Source organism: Exophiala mesophila (assembly GCF_000836275.1).
Source record: "Exophiala mesophila strain CBS 40295 unplaced genomic scaffold supercont1.4, whole genome shotgun sequence".
Lineage (NCBI taxonomy): Eukaryota > Fungi > Ascomycota > Eurotiomycetes > Chaetothyriales > Herpotrichiellaceae > Exophiala > Exophiala mesophila.
This window is the reverse complement of record NW_015622507.1, coordinates 3,547,732-3,565,217: the sequence shown is the minus strand read 5'-3', so window position 1 is coordinate 3,565,217 and position 17,486 is coordinate 3,547,732. Positions and strand designations below refer to the sequence as shown.

At 51.1% G+C, this 17,486-nt stretch overlaps 9 protein-coding genes across 9 annotated transcripts; 3 read left to right on the top strand and 6 right to left on the bottom strand.

Moving 5' to 3' along the window:
• Nucleotides 1-324: 324 nt before the first annotated feature.
• PV10_06381 (DNA-directed RNA polymerase) lies at nt 325-1,506 on the bottom strand. Its single transcript, XM_016371171.1, has 5 exons — nt 1,354-1,506; nt 1,180-1,284; nt 1,033-1,129; nt 815-965; nt 325-756 (listed from the first exon to the last, which is right to left on the bottom strand). Exons 1-5 carry the CDS (start codon nt 1,363-1,365, stop codon nt 531-533), a joined length of 591 nt encoding a protein of 196 aa, XP_016223464.1. The 5' UTR covers nt 1,366-1,506; the 3' UTR covers nt 325-530.
• A 184-nt stretch (nt 1,507-1,690) lies between these two features.
• On the top strand, nt 1,691-3,642 carry PV10_06380 (uncharacterized protein). The gene has a single exon (XM_016371170.1). The coding sequence runs from the start codon at nt 1,835-1,837 to the stop codon at nt 3,578-3,580; it is 1,746 nt and encodes a 581-aa protein (XP_016223463.1). The 5' UTR covers nt 1,691-1,834; the 3' UTR covers nt 3,581-3,642.
• A 3-nt stretch (nt 3,643-3,645) lies between these two features.
• Nucleotides 3,646-5,142, bottom strand: PV10_06379 (uncharacterized protein). The gene is made up of 2 exons (XM_016371169.1): nt 4,914-5,142; nt 3,646-4,861 (listed from the first exon to the last, which is right to left on the bottom strand). The coding sequence occupies exon 2, from the start codon at nt 4,527-4,529 to the stop codon at nt 3,681-3,683; it is 849 nt and encodes a 282-aa protein (XP_016223462.1). The 5' UTR covers nt 4,530-4,861; nt 4,914-5,142; the 3' UTR covers nt 3,646-3,680.
• A 624-nt stretch (nt 5,143-5,766) lies between these two features.
• On the bottom strand, nt 5,767-6,177 carry PV10_06378 (uncharacterized protein; the record flags this gene model as incomplete). Its single annotated transcript, XM_016371168.1, has 1 exon — nt 5,767-6,177. The coding sequence occupies exon 1, from the start codon at nt 6,037-6,039 to the stop codon at nt 5,767-5,769; it is 273 nt and encodes a 90-aa protein (XP_016223461.1). The 5' UTR covers nt 6,040-6,177.
• A 987-nt stretch (nt 6,178-7,164) lies between these two features.
• PV10_06377 (uncharacterized protein) lies at nt 7,165-8,382 on the bottom strand. Its single transcript, XM_016371167.1, has 2 exons — nt 8,215-8,382; nt 7,165-8,155 (listed from the first exon to the last, which is right to left on the bottom strand). The coding sequence occupies exons 1-2, from the start codon at nt 8,350-8,352 to the stop codon at nt 7,907-7,909; spliced, it is 387 nt and encodes a 128-aa protein (XP_016223460.1). The 5' UTR covers nt 8,353-8,382; the 3' UTR covers nt 7,165-7,906.
• Nucleotides 8,383-8,630: 248 nt separating this feature from the next.
• On the top strand, nt 8,631-11,387 carry PV10_06376 (uncharacterized protein; the record flags this gene model as incomplete). Its single annotated transcript, XM_016371166.1, has 1 exon — nt 8,631-11,387. One exon carries the CDS (start codon nt 8,631-8,633, stop codon nt 11,385-11,387), a length of 2,757 nt encoding a protein of 918 aa, XP_016223459.1.
• Nucleotides 11,388-11,497: 110 nt separating this feature from the next.
• On the bottom strand, nt 11,498-13,890 carry PV10_06375 (uncharacterized protein; the record flags this gene model as incomplete). Its single annotated transcript, XM_016371165.1, has 1 exon — nt 11,498-13,890. One exon carries the CDS (start codon nt 13,888-13,890, stop codon nt 11,647-11,649), a length of 2,244 nt encoding a protein of 747 aa, XP_016223458.1. The 3' UTR covers nt 11,498-11,646.
• On the top strand, nt 13,717-15,199 carry PV10_06374 (uncharacterized protein). Its single transcript, XM_016371164.1, has 2 exons — nt 13,717-14,603; nt 14,665-15,199. The coding sequence occupies exons 1-2, from the start codon at nt 14,156-14,158 to the stop codon at nt 14,925-14,927; spliced, it is 711 nt and encodes a 236-aa protein (XP_016223457.1). The 5' UTR covers nt 13,717-14,155; the 3' UTR covers nt 14,928-15,199.
• PV10_06373 (uncharacterized protein) lies at nt 15,182-17,318 on the bottom strand. Its single transcript, XM_016371163.1, has 2 exons — nt 16,656-17,318; nt 15,182-16,597 (listed from the first exon to the last, which is right to left on the bottom strand). Exons 1-2 carry the CDS (start codon nt 16,729-16,731, stop codon nt 15,270-15,272), a joined length of 1,404 nt encoding a protein of 467 aa, XP_016223456.1. The 5' UTR covers nt 16,732-17,318; the 3' UTR covers nt 15,182-15,269.
• Between the last annotated feature and the right edge of the window lie 168 nt (nt 17,319-17,486).

Genomic DNA, 17,486 nt, shown 5'->3' with positions numbered 1-17,486 from the left:
CTGGCACTGGCACTGGCGTAGTCTCCAACCTTCTGCGGCTCAAAGTACAGACATCATACGAGTACCTAATGCATTGCCTACAGATCCTGTACACATGGGCAGTTGATCAGTCATCCAACGGCGCCGAGCTTTGACAGGCACAAGGTTTAACAAAAAGGGCGTCATGTTGTGCTTGGAAATAGAATAATAGAATCATGACAAATGAAAGTCATTGGACCCCTCCAGCCTCCAATACACCAATGCCATTCAGACACTGCTTGGTCGTGCACTGGTAATGCCAGGGCAGGGATGTTGTGCCTATGTGTAACCTACGAGGACAATGAGTCAATCAATGACACCTTCTATGCATTTTTGATCCTTTGTTACATCTCTGGGCTTGGTGATTTGATACATATCCACCCCGCTTAGCCACGGATAACACTTTTCACGTTGGTAGAGGAATTACTCCAGTCATGTTCATAGACATGTTTGATTCAATCATAATTCCAGCTTTGGATGGTCCAGGTGGTGATAGAGGTAACACGCCCTACTCACCACCATTCAACGCCACCTAGTCCAGCCTGATCCATCGCAGCCTGAATTGAATATGAAGTGTTCAAGGTCTCGTCTTCTTCATCCGAGTCTTTAATACTCGAGTTCTTCTGTATCAGGGTCGGCCATTTCTCAGCTTCGACTCGAACATTGACAATCACACTGGGATCGAAAAAGAATTCCTCGCCTTCAGTTTTCCACACCCACACCTTCTCGGCCTCATTACTGCGCCAAATGTCAGTTCCTATTCCCAATCCGCTGGCATTCGACAATTGTCTCTTACTATTGACAATCCTCAAACAACATGCCCGAAGGTACAAAGATGTTTTCAAAGAATTGTGTCGTCACGTAGATACCTTTGGGTGTACATTTGTGCACAATCCCTGTAATGACCTCGCCTTTGAACGGTCGAAACACCATCATGCGAAATTCCACTGTCAAGACCTGGTCAGCTTCGTATTCAAAAGGCCGCACCAGCGTCTCGTCATGGATTTTACTTACCGTTGACATTGACGTTGCCATTTCCATTGCCAATCAACCCATCAGACGCCTTGAGCAGATCGTACATACATATACACAGTCCAACTTTGGGAATTACCTAATAGTTGAGGTCAGCTAGTGATAGGCTTGCTCGTGCATGTCTCCTACCCTGTTAGAGTATTTCTCATTGATCCTGTCCTCGAGATCATTTCGAGTGATTTGATTATCTTTGAACGCATGAGGAGGGATCTGCACGAGATCTGAGATGGTGGTCTGTAGGAAAAAAGTCATTGTCAGCCACGCAAATGAGCAATACTGCAGAATCCTTCTTTTTTAACGTACCAGGATGAACATATTGGCTCAGGTCAGGGTACTCGCTGAGACGTCGGCTGCTCGAGGATTGATCGGCCAGGCATTTCTGGAATAGGGCAATGTTCTTTACGCCATATCGATCCAGGTATTGATATGTACGGTACGAACGTGGTCGAGAGGGGCTGATATCCTGGAGCGACTTGAACGGTGGAAAAATATCAAACTTAGCGCCTGTGGAGCCCGGACACTCCATCCAGAGGCGCGAGGGGCGGCAAAGATGCCTCATACAGCTAATCACTTTGATAAAACTTATTAGTGACATTCTTTGTTCCCCAATCCTGCAAATCACCCGCAGACATCAAACAACATTTTTGAATCGCATCCTCAACCTGAGGCACACTTTTATCCAGAACATTCACAACAACTTCTGGCGACCAAGTACTCTAGACTTTAATTCGGCAAAGACACCTCGGAACAATGCAATAATGTCACCGTTTCCTTCTCCGAGGCCATGTCGAATCAGCCATTCACTTTCCCTCCTCCACCTCCGCCTCCACCAAAACCCACAGTAGACCCGACACAACAGCGGAACAACGATTTCACAGGTGGGAGAGGAGGTTACAGAGGATGGCGTGGTGATTCATTCCGAGGACAAGGGCACAACCGTGGTGGCGGTCGGGGAAATCACCGAGGCGGAGGCGGAGGGCGCAACCACACCCAACATTACGGCCAAAACACCTCTAGTCGTCCATACAACAATAACAACTATTCACAACCTACTCACTCATATCCCCCCCAGAAGCGCACTCATAACACAGCGTTCACACCCGCTCCGAACGCTCGCCCTCGACCCCTCGCGCCTCCTCCCGTCCCCAGTTTTAACGCTACAATCCCCCACCTCCTTCCCAATAAACCCATCCTAACACCACCAGACCACACGCCAACTCCAACCAAAAGCACACAACCCACCAAACCACCAGCAAAGAAGAACCTCCTTGGCCTGACCCCTTCCCTCCCTGGCGACTCCTCATCTTCAGAAGACGAAGACGAAGAACACCATCTCTCCACGACCGTCAACTCCACCTCCCAGGGACAAGGCTATTCATTCACCCATAACGGAAGAGTCGCAACCCTACGAACGGCAGCCGACATACAAGCATGGATAGCCGAACGAAGGAAGAATTTCCCCACGGCAGCCAAAGCAGAAGCAGCAAAGAAAGAACGAGAAGAAAAGAAGAAGAAATGGCTGGAAGAGAAAGAGGAACAACGTCGGCAACGAGAGGCGAAGAAGGTTGAGAGACAACGAAAGTATGAAGAAGAGAAACAAGCGAGACAGTCAGCGAGACAAGCAGCCGTGGCTGAAAAACAGGGTGCACCAAATGGAGCAGGATCTAAGGAAGGAGGAGGTACATCAAACGCAGGTCCTAAAAACGAGGTGGTGGATTCACCTGCTGAAAAACTGCGGCGAAGGGCTGAAAAGGCAGAACGAGCGTTGAAAAGGGCTGAGGAGGCATTGAGGCAGGTTAGATTGAAACAGGCACAAGCACAAGCACAAGCCCAGGCCGAAGCGAATGGGATGGACGGGGTCACTGTGTCATCTCAATCAGCTATTCCAGATACGGCCATCGACCCAGACGCAACTTCATCGTCCGGCTCATCAGACAGTGACACCGGCACAGACTCAGACTCGGAAATCGAAGGCCATCTCGATATATCCTCCTTCATTGGATCACATCCAGACTCCGACTCCGACTTGGAATCAAATCCAGGCGATAATGACAACGACGACGACAACGAGGCACCCCCTGAAACCATCAGCACCAAAGATCCCAGTCTTCTTAGCCACACCAACCCCCTCTCTTCCGATGCCGACGCCGACGCCACAAAAGCCCTCACCCGAAACAGTCGACCATGCAAAAACCTTGTTCAACGCGGTCGATGTCATTTTGGATCGAGTTGTCGATATTCGCACGACTTGGATCAAGTGAAAAGGAATGAGGAAGTGTCACGGACTCGTGGGCGTGGTGGGAAGACTATAAAGGGGAAATCGGGTGTGGCGACGAAACCAGAGCGGAGGAAGGGTTTGTTTCAGGTCATGGTGGATAAAGAGGAGGAGGAGAGACGGAAGAATATCATTGATGCGATTTTCCTGTTGCGGGAGAAGGGGATGTTGGATGAGCCGGAGCAGAAGACTGAGCCGGACTCCGTGGCTGGGTCAATTGGACAGCAGCCTGTGGAGGTGTCAAACTCGAATTAAATTAATATCACTATCCTCGCACATACCAACGCCATGCCTGCTATATTCTATCCTTCATAAACACCTGTTATTCTTACAAGATGGGTAGGAGACGATAACATCAATCCCCCATGATGACATCTTCCAACCACTCCAAGCCCTCTCTTCCCTCCCTAATTCCCCTGATGCCCTTTCCCGCTGTTAAAGGGAAACAGTGCATTTGACCCTCCCATACCAACCATTTACCTCGAACTCCGTACCTCTCACATTTCTGCATGAACAATTTGGCGTCAGGGGAAAGGACATCGAATGTCCCAAATACGCCGTGGATCTGGATATCCTTGCTCGCCAGGCCGCGAAAAGCATCTTCACTGTTCAACAATGGAGACAACTGCGGATCATCCACAGAGAGGAGGCTTGCGTCGTCTGGCTTCGTGTCGGAGGGCTTCTTCGAAGAACTCCCCGTTGACCAGATCTGGCCCACATCGCCAGTGAGTTTGGCCGTCAGCACCGGATCAAGTCGATCCATCTGTTGGATTTCGGGGTTGATATTGCGGAGATCTACAGCAGGACTGATGGCGATAATGGAAACCAGCGGTGAAGACTTCTTTGGACGGGTGTTGCGGGGCACACCTTCTTTTGATCCGAGTTCTGAATCAAAGTGAGCCACAGCCGAAGGTACCTTGTAATGCTCTGAAGCCCAGAACCCAAGACTGAGGGCTAGGTTTCCTCCAGATGAATCCCCCATTAGAGTTACTTTGTCGCCAGACTGAACAGCGTTGTCGAGAGTGGCCGACAGCCACTTTTGAAGTATGGGAAGGGACTTGTGTGCCGGCGAGTGAGGTGCTAAAGGATACGAAACGAGGGTCAGGAGTGGCTCCGGACGATTTGGAACCTGGGTTTGGGATCGACGGTACAAATCTCGTGACAGCCGACGTAAAAAAACGCGGTGTTGGTTAGAAGGTCGCATCTGGAAACCGCCACCATGGAAATAATAGATCTGATGTGCTGGACGAGCGCCATGGCCTTGCGGCGAGGCTGCTGACGATTTAGTCTGGTAGGTGTACTGCCAGACCGATTCCACTTGGGACTCAATAACCTCAAGGTCTTCTTTATGGGGTGGGATCAAGCGTATCGAACCTCCAGGCTGTTGGTTGGACGAGCTGGCGAGTTTAGGTCGTAGGGGTTTGATGATGGTGCGGACGAAACGATATAAGAGACTGAGATCATCGCGAGTAGTGATTTGTATTGACGAGGATTCTGTAGGGGTGGTATCTTCGTCGGTCGGCCGTGGTGTCTGCTCTTCTCGGGGGTTAGCTGCCATGACACTGTAGGAGGAAATAGTATAGAGTACGGGGTGAAAGTGATCAGGACCAACAGATGGTTTGAAAGCCTTTGGTGAATAAGAGGATGTTCCGGGCCCCACGAGTTTAATCAGACGACCATAAGAGACAGCCTCTTCCTGGATGTTGCGGTATCGTATGCATTTCTTCAGGAGAGTGATGACGTCGGTGATGGTTGAAGCGAGGATCCATGGATGTGACAGGGCACCAGGTTTAACCTTGGTTTGCCGGGGGGGGCCCTCGGGCTGGATGGATGAAATCATCTCGTCAATTGACCGATCGGTGGAGTAAAAAGTGTCAGAGGAGATCGAGGCTAGAAACGCAAGCCTACGAGGACGGTAGTTTAGTCGTGGTTGCCCGTTTGGCTGCAAGAGCCGCACGTGCTGTCGCCGGGGGATGACGTCGTCGCCTAAGCAAGGCAAGTACAGCTGTTGATAGCATCTGCATAAGTCACATCTTCCCTCCTATACCTCTTGAATGCCATCACATACCATCCAATGCCAGCAAAACGGACACAGGTACCTCACACTCAATGATAAAGATAAATAACCAATCCTCTCTCCTTACTTACGTGAGGTGTAATCAACTAAGCTTCCCTCACATCATGTTGGTTCCAGACAGCCGTCCCTGCCTCTTAACAACAATCCTTCTATCCAATACTAAAAAGGCAGGTGCAGCACAGTACTACTAGTAGCCTGAGGGTCGCTTGTCTAGTCGCTACTTCCACCTTTCCTTTCCGCACCTTCCATCTCATTCTCCCAGGCATCCAACCCCCAATCTCGCATTCTCCCATCACAACCTTTTCATTCTCTCTTCAGCCTCATCTCTGCAAACCCATGTCTTTTCCTGTCACTTTCTCCCTCCTCAGCCGTCGGAAAACACTGACTGTAGTAGGCCGAGAACGGCTGCTCCAAACCCTGAGTCGTCGTCTTGGTTCCCCGCTCCTGCGTCGTCGTCTTGGTTCGCCGCTCCTGAGTCGTCGTCTTTGTTCTCCTTGCGGTCATTTGCTGAGCCACTCGCTGCCGTCTCATACCGATCGTTGCGCGATGGTGGAGGTGCCTTTGACTGGTATTTGGGCGCCTTGTATTTCTGTGACCCTCCGAACAACGGAACTGCTGGATTGTCTTTCCCGGCCATGTTTGATGTTGCTGCTGTCTGATCTCGAGATCCTGGCGTAGATTTCTTCTACTGTCCTGCCTGGCTGGGTAATAGTGGCACCTCCGGCGGGTTCAAGTTGGCTTGATTGCACGAGGGGAATTATCGAGTCTCCTGCAACGAGTGTCATGAAGAAAGGTATGCGACCGACCTTTTAACTCTTTTCACTGAACCGAGTCTCGTATATCACACGCCCTCTCGCCCCATGAACCACCAAGCCTGCCTTGGGGGGCGGAGCTGGTTTCGTATATATCACACCCTCTCGCACCGCGAACCACCAAGGCTGCCTTGGGGGGGCGGAGCTGATTGATTGTTTCTACAACCCTTCAGTTGTTAGAGGCAAGTCTCTTGTCACTGAGCCGAGTCTCGTATATCACACACCCTCTCGCGCAGCGAACCAACAAGCCTGCCTTGGGGGCGCAGATGGTTTCGTATATCACACACCCTCTCGCGCCGTGAACCACCAAGGCTGCCTTGGGGGGCGGGGCTGATTGATTGTTTTCGCAACCCTTCAGTTGTTAGAGGCAAGTCTCCTGTCACTGAGTCGAGTCTCGTATATCACACACCCTCTCGCGTAGCGAACCACCAAGACTGCCTTGGGGGCCGGAGCTGATTGATGGTTTTCACAACCGGTCAGTTGTTAGCGGCAAGCCGCGTGACCTTCTCGGCTGACGGGTCGCCAACCATCCATCGCTTGATACCGACCCTCTGGATGGGCTGGCCAAGTCACTCGTCTTTGCTAACTGATTCCCTTTTCGGTGGCATGTGACAACAGTTTCGAACCATTTTGATATAAGAGTCACACAATTGAATCGCTCGCCACTGCACTTGTCACAGTATTCAGCCCCACCAATCCTTGACATGTCTACAGCGAGCAGGTCGCCCCGACAATCCAAGGAGTTCGAATCTAAGCGTTGGAAGTACCTTGGATACCCCGTGTTCTCGCAATGGCTAGCTTCTGACCACGACTTTTTCCTTGTTCGCCGCTTTGACTGCCTCAATGCACGCGTGATTCTGATGTTGCAATGGGAAATCGTCCTCCTCGAAGACAAGTTGGCCCAGATTGACCAACAAAGGAGTGAACTCACATTTGATGATGTTCACAATGGCTCCTTTGAGGACGATGACCCTGCCCGATTGGCCCTCGTCCGGCAAATCTGTACCAAACTCGAGCGATACAGTCGCCACTCATCTATCCTCGATCCTCAACAACTAGCTGACTTCTGACAGACAATTTTATCGCCCAGTACTCGGCTCTGAAAGAGCGTCCACTTTCAAAGACGCGTGCCATACAAAACCTGGAGAATTGGCGCAACAGCAATCCCGACGCCATTCACCCTTTTGAAAGCGCTTTCATCCACCAGCGAGATGACTTGATCAACGTTGTTGAAATCCCCCGCACCCCCTTGCGATCTTTCCTCGAGCGATTCGACTGCTTTCGTTGGAACAGGGTATTCCAGCATACCCCACACAAGTTCAAACACCCACCCTCCTCTGATGCTACTAACTACGACCCGGAAATCACCAGACACGTCGTCGAAGATCGCATCAATGGCTTTGTGAACGCTGTCATCTGCCTGTGTGGCTTTTTGATGCTCATCATTCCCCTCTGGATTCTTCTTTACACATCCTCTCGCACCGCCCAACTCGGCATCATCACCGCATTTGTTGCCTTGTTCCTAGCCATCGTTCAATCGGTGTCAGTGGCAAGACCCTTTGAAAGCCTTGCCGCTACTGCTGCGTAAGTGCCTAAGGCCAGAAACCATACTTTTAATGACCGTTCTCTAGGTACGCTGCAGTCCTGATGGTGTTTATGCAAATTGGGTCTCAAGACCAGTAGTTGTGCTCCTTAAACAGGCGGCCAATACATGTCGATGCGTCGTAGGCTCCTGTATACGACTGTGACTTGCCAATTAGAGCTGTTCTCCAATAAACGAAGCACATGGCGAGACTCGCTCCTCGCCCCATTAGAGTGTGCATGATCAAGACACCAGCTGAACCTTGGCATGCAAGGCGGACTCCCAGCCTGGACCGGGGCCTGGTTGCAACGGCTGACCACCCAATGCATCCGACTGTCCCGTGGCTCTGTCAAAGTCGACTAAAATTCCACATTAGAAAAAGAGGAGGTCGCAGAGTATGCAAACTGGGGTCTCATACCAAGGCTTTATTGTGATGTGGCATCAATCTGGTTGTTGGGAGAGGAACTTCAACCACAACTGAATCTTCGATCTTCTCCCCAAGAGGCTGTGAGCAATAAGTATCTAGAAACCCACCATTAATGGCTTCATGCTGCATCCTAGTTCATAAATCATCTACCATGATTTCATAGATAATAGGCGAAATGCGTTGTCAAATTTGGCTTGTATCCGTACCTTCCTTGTGATCTTCAAAGCATATCCTGCCAAGCATTACCTGAATCCCATTGGCCCATCGGAGTCGGCCCCTCGACTTTTGTCCCCGTGATTTTTGCCTCCATATAAAACTTTTTTGAGATTCACTTCCGTCACTCCACAACAACATTAGCAAATACAGTCCATCTGTCTCAGGATCGACTCTTAATATGGTCGGAAACGATGAAAGGTAACAAACGCTCTGCAGCCGAGGCATTCGGAAACCACAACCAACCATCACTCCTGACAAAACATCGGTCAAAGGCGACTACTAACGGTAGTGCACCATCTCCCACTGCAAAGATCGTGCACTTTCATGACGACCAGGGCCAGGCCGGCGAGGAAAGCGAGAAAACACGGAGCGACCACTATGCATCCTCTCTTGCCAACAAACAAAATAAAATTGGATCCTTGAAGCAGCGGGCGCAAGAACTTGTCAGTACTCGCCAGAGACTTCCAATCTACTCCCATGCAGATGCTATCCGCCACAAACTTCGAATACACAATGTCCTTCTGTTGGTCGGAGAGACTGGATCTGGAAAATCAACCCAGATCCCTCAATTCCTCATCAACGAACCTTGGTGTCAGAGAAAGACCAAGACCAAGTCAGGGATTGCCGTCGGAGGATGCATCGCCATCACCCAGCCCCGACGAGTTGCCGCCATCTCTCTGGCACGACGTGTCGCCGAGGAAATGGGGACTCCCTTGGGTAACTCAAGTCCCGCTTCGCAGGTCGGGTACTCGGTTAGATTTGAGAACAGCACTAGCCCGAGCACAAGGATCAAGTTTCTTACTGAAGGCATGCTGCTTCAGGAAATGTTGCGAGATCCTTGGCTCAAGGAGTACTCGGCCGTCGTCGTGGATGAAGTCCACGAAAGAGGTGTCAACGTGGATTTAGTACTGGGGTTCTTGCAAAGAATGCAAAACGTCAAGAAAAAGGACGATGGACGAGCCGGAGTGCCGATGAAGGTTGTGGTCATGAGTGCTACAGCCGACATGGACATGATCAAGGACTTTTTCTCTGCTGACCCTAAGGACTCTGGGCCTAGTCCCTCGCCAGGCGAGCCAGGTACGAAAACCGCAGACAAGGATCAGACTCGTTCCAAACCTTCAACTTCATCCTTCATCTCAACATCCCTGCACATCAAAGGTCGACAACACCCCGTCACAATCAACTATACTCCTACCCCTGTCCCGGACATTCTCGATGCCGCTTATCAAAGAATCGTCCACATCCACACCTCATGTCCATTACCCGGCGACATTCTAGTATTTCTAACTGGACAAGAAACCGTCGAATCGCTTCTTCAACTGCTCACATCCTACTCCAACACCATCGCCTCAGATCCCTCTCTGTCACGGAGCCTCCCAAAACTCCTCCTCCTCCCCCTCTACGCCGCACTTCCCTCCCATCTCCAACAACGAGTCTTCACCGCAACTCCCAAATTCACACGCAAAATCATCCTATCCACCAATATCGCCGAAACCAGTATCACCGTCCCGGGAATCCGACATGTCGTCGATACAGGGAAAGCCAAACAACGACTATTCCGGCCCTCTCTAAATCTCGACACGTTACTCACCGTACCCATTTCTCGGTCATCCGCTAATCAACGGTCCGGCCGAGCCGGTCGAGACGCCCCAGGTACGGCATGGAGATTGTACACAGAATCCGACTTCTGGAAACTGTCGCAAGACACACAACCGGAGATTCTACGATGTGATCTGTCCCAGCTCGCCCTAACGCTCAAATCGCATGGAGTCGAACAGATCAACACATTCCCATTCTTGACCGAACCGCCGAAACGTGCTTTGGAAAGGGCATTGGTACACTTACTCCAATTATCCGCACTCGACCCATCCAACGGCAGCATCACCGAGCTAGGCCGTCAGATGAGCGCTTTGCCTTTACCCGCCAACCTGGCCAGAGTGTTTCTCGCAAGTGCTCGTCCTGAGTATTCATGTATCGAGGAAATCATCGATATTGTCTCCGCACTCAGTGTCGAGAACATCTTCCTCAACATCCAGCATTCACATGTCAAATCTACAGAAAATAAGTCTGTCGGTGTTGATGGCCACGCACATGTCAATGTCAATGCTAATACCAATGCCAATGCCAATGCCAATGGCGACCACGACTCCGATTCCGATTCTGGTGATAACACCGCCACTACACTTCGTCGTCAACTATATCGTCGCGAAGGTGACCATCTGACGCTTCTTGCGGCGATGCAAGCCTACACTGCCGAAGCTGCCGATCGAAAACGTTGGTGTTCCGAACGATACATCAGTCATCGGGCAATGAGTGGTGCAATGGATGTGCGGAAACAGTTGACGGCGATTATGGCGCGGTATACTGCTACGCGTCATCAACATGGTAGTGGAGGTAAAACTGCCGGGGCAACTGCCACTACCTCGTCGAAGAAAAACAAGAAGAAGAATAAAAACAAGAGTGATCAGAAGGAGGAAGACCAAGATGGTAAAGAAGAACAAGAGAACCACACCACTACCACTACCGATATCAATACCACCAACAAAGTCTCCTCCAGCACCTCACCCTCCGACCAAGACCTTCCCCCCCTCCCAACCCGCATCCTTCGCTGCCTTCTCACTGGCTTCCACACAAACGTCGCCCGTCTATCCCACGACGGCAGTTATCGCACCATCTTGACCAATCAAGTCGTTGCCATTCATCCCAGCAGCGTCTTATTCTCCATTCCCAACAGTACCAGCAGCGGTGACAATGACGATGAATCGACTAATGGTGGTGCGAAAAGGTCAAAGGGATCGGCACGTGGAGGAGGGCCCGGTGTCAAGAAATTCGAGGCTATTATGTATAATGAGTTTGTGTATACAGGTACAAAGGCTTATGCTCGGGGTGTGAGTGCAGTGGAGATGGGGTGGGTGGCGGAGGCGGTTAAGCTGAATTCGGGGAGATGATCATATGTAGAGGGAATTAAAATTGGATTTGAGGATGGATGGTGGAAAAGGGAAGGTTGGGATAGAATCGACCCAAGCTGAAACAGACTACACGATTGGAAAGTGATTAGCACGATAATGATTGATTCTCTATGTCGGGCTTAAATCTATATCGATATCAAAGTCGATAGTGTTACAACCATTTTATACTTCCTACAAGCATTCTCGCTGATCAATCCCCCTTCTTTTGTTCTATTACGACGCATGGTCCTTTTGATCTCTATTCTTCATCGTCGTCAAGAGGAATCCCGGCTCGCTTCTTCCACGTGACCATGTCGCCCTTGAGACCTTCAATGGTGCGTTGGATCTTGCGTCGCAACACAATAGAATCGTAAGCAGCCAGGTTATTCTCCTGTTCTTTGATCTTGGCCGCGAAATCGGCCACTCGTTCTCTGGCATTTCGAACTTCCTCGTCTTCTTCCTTCTGTGCATCATCAATGTCGTCGTCATCACCCTCGTCTTCATCGTCCTCGTCCTCGTCTGATGAATGCTCGTGTGCCGAGGCGGGAGTGGGAGCTGCCGTAACCATGGGCGAGGCCGAATTACTGGTAACGGCCAGTGATGAGTCGCCACCTTCAGCGGCGAGACGTCCGAGAGGAAGAGGCTCAACGCTGGGTTCGGTCGGAGCAACAGGCTCGTCGAACATGCCCTCGAGATCTGCGAGCTCGTCCTCGCCAATTTCTTCCTCTTCCTCTGCAGGGGCGTCGAGTTCCATGGGTGTTTCGACATAGTCGCCTTGTTGGCCGTTGCGGTTGTCGAAATAGCCTGACATATCATCGTCTTCGCCTTCGGCGTCTTCGTCGTAGTCCGACTCGGCCGACTCGTTTTCATCGACGGCTCCGCGTGGATCATGGTCGAGGACCTGATAATTGACTGTGGTAGCCGCCTTGTCCTGTTCCAATAGCTGAGCCACTCTTCGTTCGACGGCTTCGATATCGTCCACTCGTGCGCGTTTGGTCCGGTTGAAGCGCCTCTTACGAACCCATTTCATGGGCGCTGTAATTCCATGGGCGTATTGATATGTCTTCTCGTCCACATCGGGCGGGAGGGGGTAATTTTTAGCTTCCTCCTCGTTGCTGCATTTTCCCAGCACGAGCAACATCTGTGAAACATCAATGCTTTTGATCCAGCTCTTTTTGTCCCATGACTTCATGCCTTCGATAATGCAGGGTAGATCAACCAGGCTTGTGGCGTAGGAATTGTCTTTGATCTTGAGGATTCCCCTTCGACCCAAATGATCCAGCATCTTGATGCTGATAGCAGGGCCTTTTTCAGTTCTCAGAAGTCCCAAGGTGCCCTCTTCAACGGCCTTGCGTAGATAATCACAGTCAGGCCCAGGCTCCATGCGCAAGATGAAGCCTTCCAGAATGACCGGGTCATTCTCTCTCTCGTCGAGTTCGGAATCGTAGCCTACACCCACTGGTCTCTTGGGAACCTTTCCCTTTTGCTTCAACTTGATGATGGGTGCAGGAGTTTGGGCGGTCTTGGAGGACTGCGCATGTGAATTTTTGAAAGTGATTTTAGGCCGGGCAGGCGCAGATGCAGGCCCGGAAAGCTCATCTTCGGATCCCTGAACGACCGACTGACGTTTCTGCTTCTTTTTAACGGAGCCAGACTGATCGTCATTCTGCGCTTTGCTCTTGCGCTTTACAGAAGTGGCCGAGGCCGGGGTAGGAGGACCAAGAGGAGTTCCGCCTCCGAATTTCAACTTGATGGAGGGAGTGCGAATGGCACTTTGAGGAGCGGGTGTCTGAACTGCCGACGTATTATCCGTCTGAGGAATGGCAGGCTTACTGAAGCTGATCTTCAAGGTGGGACGTTCAGGTCTGGGAGGTGGTGGAGAACCCGACATGTCTGCGAGGTCGTCGAGGGAGTTGCGCGTTTCGGTTATTGCAGTATTGAAACTGGAGTCGGAATTGGGCGGGGTTTCATTCTCCTGATCAGACGGCGCAAAGGTGACTTGCTTCTTCCTACTTATGGCGCGAGTTTGCAGAGGAGTTGGATGAGAAGGTGTTGAGCGTTGACTTGGGGCTCGTCTGAACTTAAGGATTATTGGTTGAGAGCCATGACTGTTTGGAGTGCCGTCCACAGCGTCAGAGCCTATTTGGCTGCCTGCAGGGATCAGCCGCGTGAAAGCAGAGGCGCTGGAGGCGGACATGGCGGACTCACTTGCGGGGTCTTGATTGGCAGGACTTCCGTCATCAGCTCCGGCGCTTGGACGATCTTGGCTTCGTTGTGAGTCGGCGAGACTCTTATTTTGTTTGTTCCGTGAACGAAGATTCATCGTGCCGGTGTCCTTATCATATACAGAGCTCGAATCATATGGTGGATATCGCAGTAAAAGGTCCGAAGGAAGTTTGAGAGTGACAAACGAAGTACAGGGTCTGGCTGGTTCCTTCTTGGAGGTTGACTGGTTGGGCAAAGCTCTTTTGTCTGTGTGGTTGTTGGTGTTTCGAGGAGCCATCGTGACTTCTGCAGACTGCGTTTTTGATCGAGAATCTGGATTGAGTTGAATCGCAGGAGGAAGGAGCCACCCAGGGTGACGCGTGTAATGTTGAAAGAGGAAAGCGCGCGTGTTTGAAAGGAACTGCAACGGCAACTGCGATGGACTGCGTCACTTGATCTGCAGACAGCAAGAGCGAGTGTCAGCCAAATTTTCATCGACTCGTCCACCATCACAATCACATCTCACAGCTCACAGCTCACAGCTCACTCTGCAGCTCGACAGGATGGCTTCAGGCGACTTACACGCAGAGCTCTTGCGTCCTGCAGTCCTGCAGATTTTACGTGCAGCCGGCTTCGGGTATGCCCGTCCAGTTGTTGTCGACACTGTGACCGATCTAGCAGCCCGCTATCTCAATCTTTTGGCCTCGTCTACCGCTCAGAGCGCCTTTATCACACACAACACCAATGTCCCCACGATCCAGGATGTTCGAATTGCTCTCACACTCGCGGGGGCGCTGGTGCCTCAGATGGGCGCGGCGGAGGAGAATCTCAAGGATGATGTAGAGATCGATGGGGTGATGGTGCCGTTCGAAGATCTGCGTGGCGTGCAGAATTTTGTCAATTGGGCTCAAGGCCCTGTAAACAAGGAAATTCGAAGGGTTGCGGGATTCGAAGATGACTCGAATCTCGAAGAGATTGCGGGGTTGGATGATCAAGAAGACTACTTGACCGGTGAGTTTGAATCGTGAGCAAGTTGAGAATTGGTGGGCAAGATCTCTGATTATCACGGCAGCAATTAAAAAGAAACACAGCAAGACAGGTGAAGAATCTCGTTTTCAAGGCACCGTTCTAGGAAAAGACGCCGATCTACAGCAGGTGACAATTGTCGGCGGTCCAGCCTCGTCAATGGCTGAATGGACAAAACTGGCATTGTCTGGCATCAACACACCTCGATCTCCTTCACACATGGCTTCACAATCACACACTGAAGAAGCTGCCACTCCAGCCTCTTCGGGCATTAGCAGCGCCCCTCTCACCCCTATCGAGTCACCTTAGGAGCTGACTCACCCTCGTGACGCCCAGTTAATATCATGGTCGATACAATATCACCATCAGCAATTCACTCAACTTTGAGGTTCAAGTGGATCCCAGCCACCTCCCATGATCTACGAGTACACCAAAAATGACACAACGATGGAAGCAGATCTCAAAAATTCTCGTCAAAGCAGGATACTTCTAGCGATCACTAATAATACTCGATGCAAAGAAGTCAGTCATGTGACTGATATTACTCAAGTTTCAAATCCATACATTTTCACGTGTAGTGCAAGCTTTCGACTCTTCCTGCGCGCCACTGACTCAGTTCTCCCTGCACTTCAGACCGGCGAAGAAATCTCTTCACATGTTTGCTCTGCCTCGTCTTCCTCTCACGAGTTCTCCCGGGCCAACTGTCACTCTTTTCACAACCACCACCTGGGGCGTTGTGGTCTCAGAAGCGTTGCCAGCAGATGTGAATGAGGTAGAAAAGCTTGACAACGCTACCCCTCCCGTCGATGCCCATGCGATGTCTGACCCGGTACAGCTGACCTGGCGGTTGGTGTTATTGCAAACAGTGGAAGCGTTAAAGTTGTTCTGGCTGCTGGTTGTCGAGACTGCCTCACTGCCCGCAACACCAGCATTAATGGTTGTGTTTCGACTCGGTGCCAGGTCGCTGCATGTGCCATTGATGCACACAAAAGTGGCTGTCCCCGTACTTGGGACGGTAAACGGCGGCACCGTCACAGACACCGAAACTGTGGTGATAGAGATATTCAGGACGGTCGTTTCGTTGCCCCAAGCGAAAGTTGTTGGCTCTGCTGAACCCGAGGTTGACGTGATGTTGGACCATGAAGTTGGGGATGACACATTGGTCCAGTGAATACTACTGCTTTGACCATCTGTGCAGGGCGGCGGCCAGGCAGAGATGGTTGTGTTAGCATCGCTGCGAGAATTAACAGAATACACAGGCCTTGAGCATGCCTTGGCTGTAGTAGTACTGGAGTTCCAAGCATACAGCGTCGTGGTACTCGACTCTACCGCAATTGGGCCGACGTTGGTCAAGCCAGTAGTTGAAGCACTTGTCTGCGATGGTCGAGTCCCTATTGCCGTAGTTGTGTTGCTTGGCCACTGCTCAGTAAATTCTATAGGTGGTCCAGCCGTCTGGTTAGACGGTCGTCGTCGTGGACGGTCAATTGTAAGAGTGACTTGCGTTGGCACCGTGGTGATGTTAAGTGTGATCACTTCTCTGCCATCGTCGGTTGTTTCAGAGGACGGGCCATCTGTCCAAGTACGAGTCGTGTTCGCAAATGGAGCTGTAGTAATAGTTGGAGTCCAAGTCGCTGAGTTCCAGGTACTGGTACTGTTGACTGGCAAACTTGTGGAGCTTGAGTTGGAGCTTCCGTTATTCGAAGATGGAGATGTGGTGTTTGCAGGTAGTCCAGACGTACTGGTTGCTTGCCCTGCGTCGATGGTTGACGTGGCATTGTCGGCATAAGTCACGTTGTGTCCAGTCACAGTCGTCACGTTTGGAGGATTGATGTGGCTTCTGGTCGGTATTGCAGGCCAAGCAGATATACAAGATCCATTATATCCTCCGTAGCTTACGCAGAAAGGTGGGGGAGTTCTTGCCGGTCTTGGATAGGGATCAGTGTGGTTTTCACATGGAGGGGTTGCATTGTAGCCGGCGACTTTTGCTTGGTTAGTTTCTTTGGTCTCCTCTGTTGCTTCGAAATAAATTGAACTGACCGCTCGATTGGTCGGCCTGGCACTGTACCAAGCTGATGAGGTAGTAAATGAATATCAAAGAAAGTGTGGCGGTCATCGTGCTGGCCTGCCTTGTATACTGGATCAAAACGAGTGTGGTGGCTGGCGAAGAGTTGAGTAGGTGTCTGTTCCAACAAGTACATGGTATTTATTTGAATTCCAGAAGCCCTCTGAGGACCAGGGATCAGTAGCCATTGTGACTGACCTACTCTGCGTACGCTGTCGAGACTTGACTGATCCGCACTGGAGATTGACCTTCATCTGCGTGGCCAACCGTTTCATCTCGCGTGGAAGGGAAGCCTCTGTCCGTCCGTGAGGCGGATGAATTTCAAAGCACCATCACTACCACCAGGCAATGAGCTGACCGGTCCTTCCGACGTGCCGTCGTCTCCATGATGAGACGCCTCGTTTGCATCCAGAGACCACTGTGCCCGGTTGTGAGCTGACGTCGGCGAGTCAAAGTTAAAGCTCCGGTCTGCTGCTGCGTCTGAGGTTCTCCGGGTTCCTATCGCCATATGGCGAGGTTACGCTGGACCTATGTTGGAGTTTCAGACAAAAATCCTCGTCGAAAGATGTTTTTGTGAAAGTGACGTCGGAGACGACTTGCACGGCTTCATTATTGGGTCCGTTCAACAAGGTCGATGCATCGGGCCCTGGCATCGGTTTCGGTCCGCAGACATTAGCGTTGAGGCAGAGGTAGCACACAACTATGCCCAAGGGCGGTCGTACAAGATACAGGTCATTTTGCCCATTCATCACGTTGATTGAACGAATGTGCGAGTTCGCAAATGAAGGGTGATAGGTCGATCCGAC

What these genes read in the sequence shown, in the direction of transcription:
- PV10_06380 (XM_016371170.1), top strand. Translation starts at nt 1,835, where the DNA reads ATGTCGAATCAGCCATTCACTTTCCCTCCTCCACCTCCGCCTCCACCA.
- PV10_06374 (XM_016371164.1), top strand. Translation starts at nt 14,156, where the DNA reads ATGGCTTCAGGCGACTTACACGCAGAGCTCTTGCGTCCTGCAGTCCTG. An exon ending in TCAAGAAGACTACTTGACCG is followed by an intron (nt 14,604 to 14,664) that starts GTGAGTTTGAAT and finishes TTATCACGGCAG; the next exon opens with CAATTAAAAAGAAACACAGC.
- PV10_06373 (XM_016371163.1), bottom strand. Translation starts at nt 16,731, where the DNA reads ATGACCGCCACACTTTCTTTGATATTCATTTACTACCTCATCAGCTTG. An exon ending in CCAGGCCGACCAATCGAGCG is followed by an intron (nt 16,598 to 16,655) that starts GTCAGTTCAATT and finishes ACCAAGCAAAAG; the next exon opens with TCGCCGGCTACAATGCAACC.
- PV10_06379 (XM_016371169.1), bottom strand. Translation starts at nt 4,529, where the DNA reads ATGCGACCTTCTAACCAACACCGCGTTTTTTTACGTCGGCTGTCACGA.
- PV10_06377 (XM_016371167.1), bottom strand. Translation starts at nt 8,352, where the DNA reads ATGCAGCATGAAGCCATTAATGGTGGGTTTCTAGATACTTATTGCTCA. An exon ending in CACATCACAATAAAGCCTTG is followed by an intron (nt 8,156 to 8,214) that starts GTATGAGACCCC and finishes GTGGAATTTTAG; the next exon opens with TCGACTTTGACAGAGCCACG.
- PV10_06381 (XM_016371171.1), bottom strand. An exon ending in TGGCAACGTCAATGTCAACG is followed by an intron (nt 966 to 1,032) that starts GTAAGTAAAATC and finishes AGGTCTTGACAG; the next exon opens with TGGAATTTCGCATGATGGTG. An exon ending in TTGTTTGAGGATTGTCAATA is followed by an intron (nt 757 to 814) that starts GTAAGAGACAAT and finishes CATTTGGCGCAG; the next exon opens with TAATGAGGCCGAGAAGGTGT.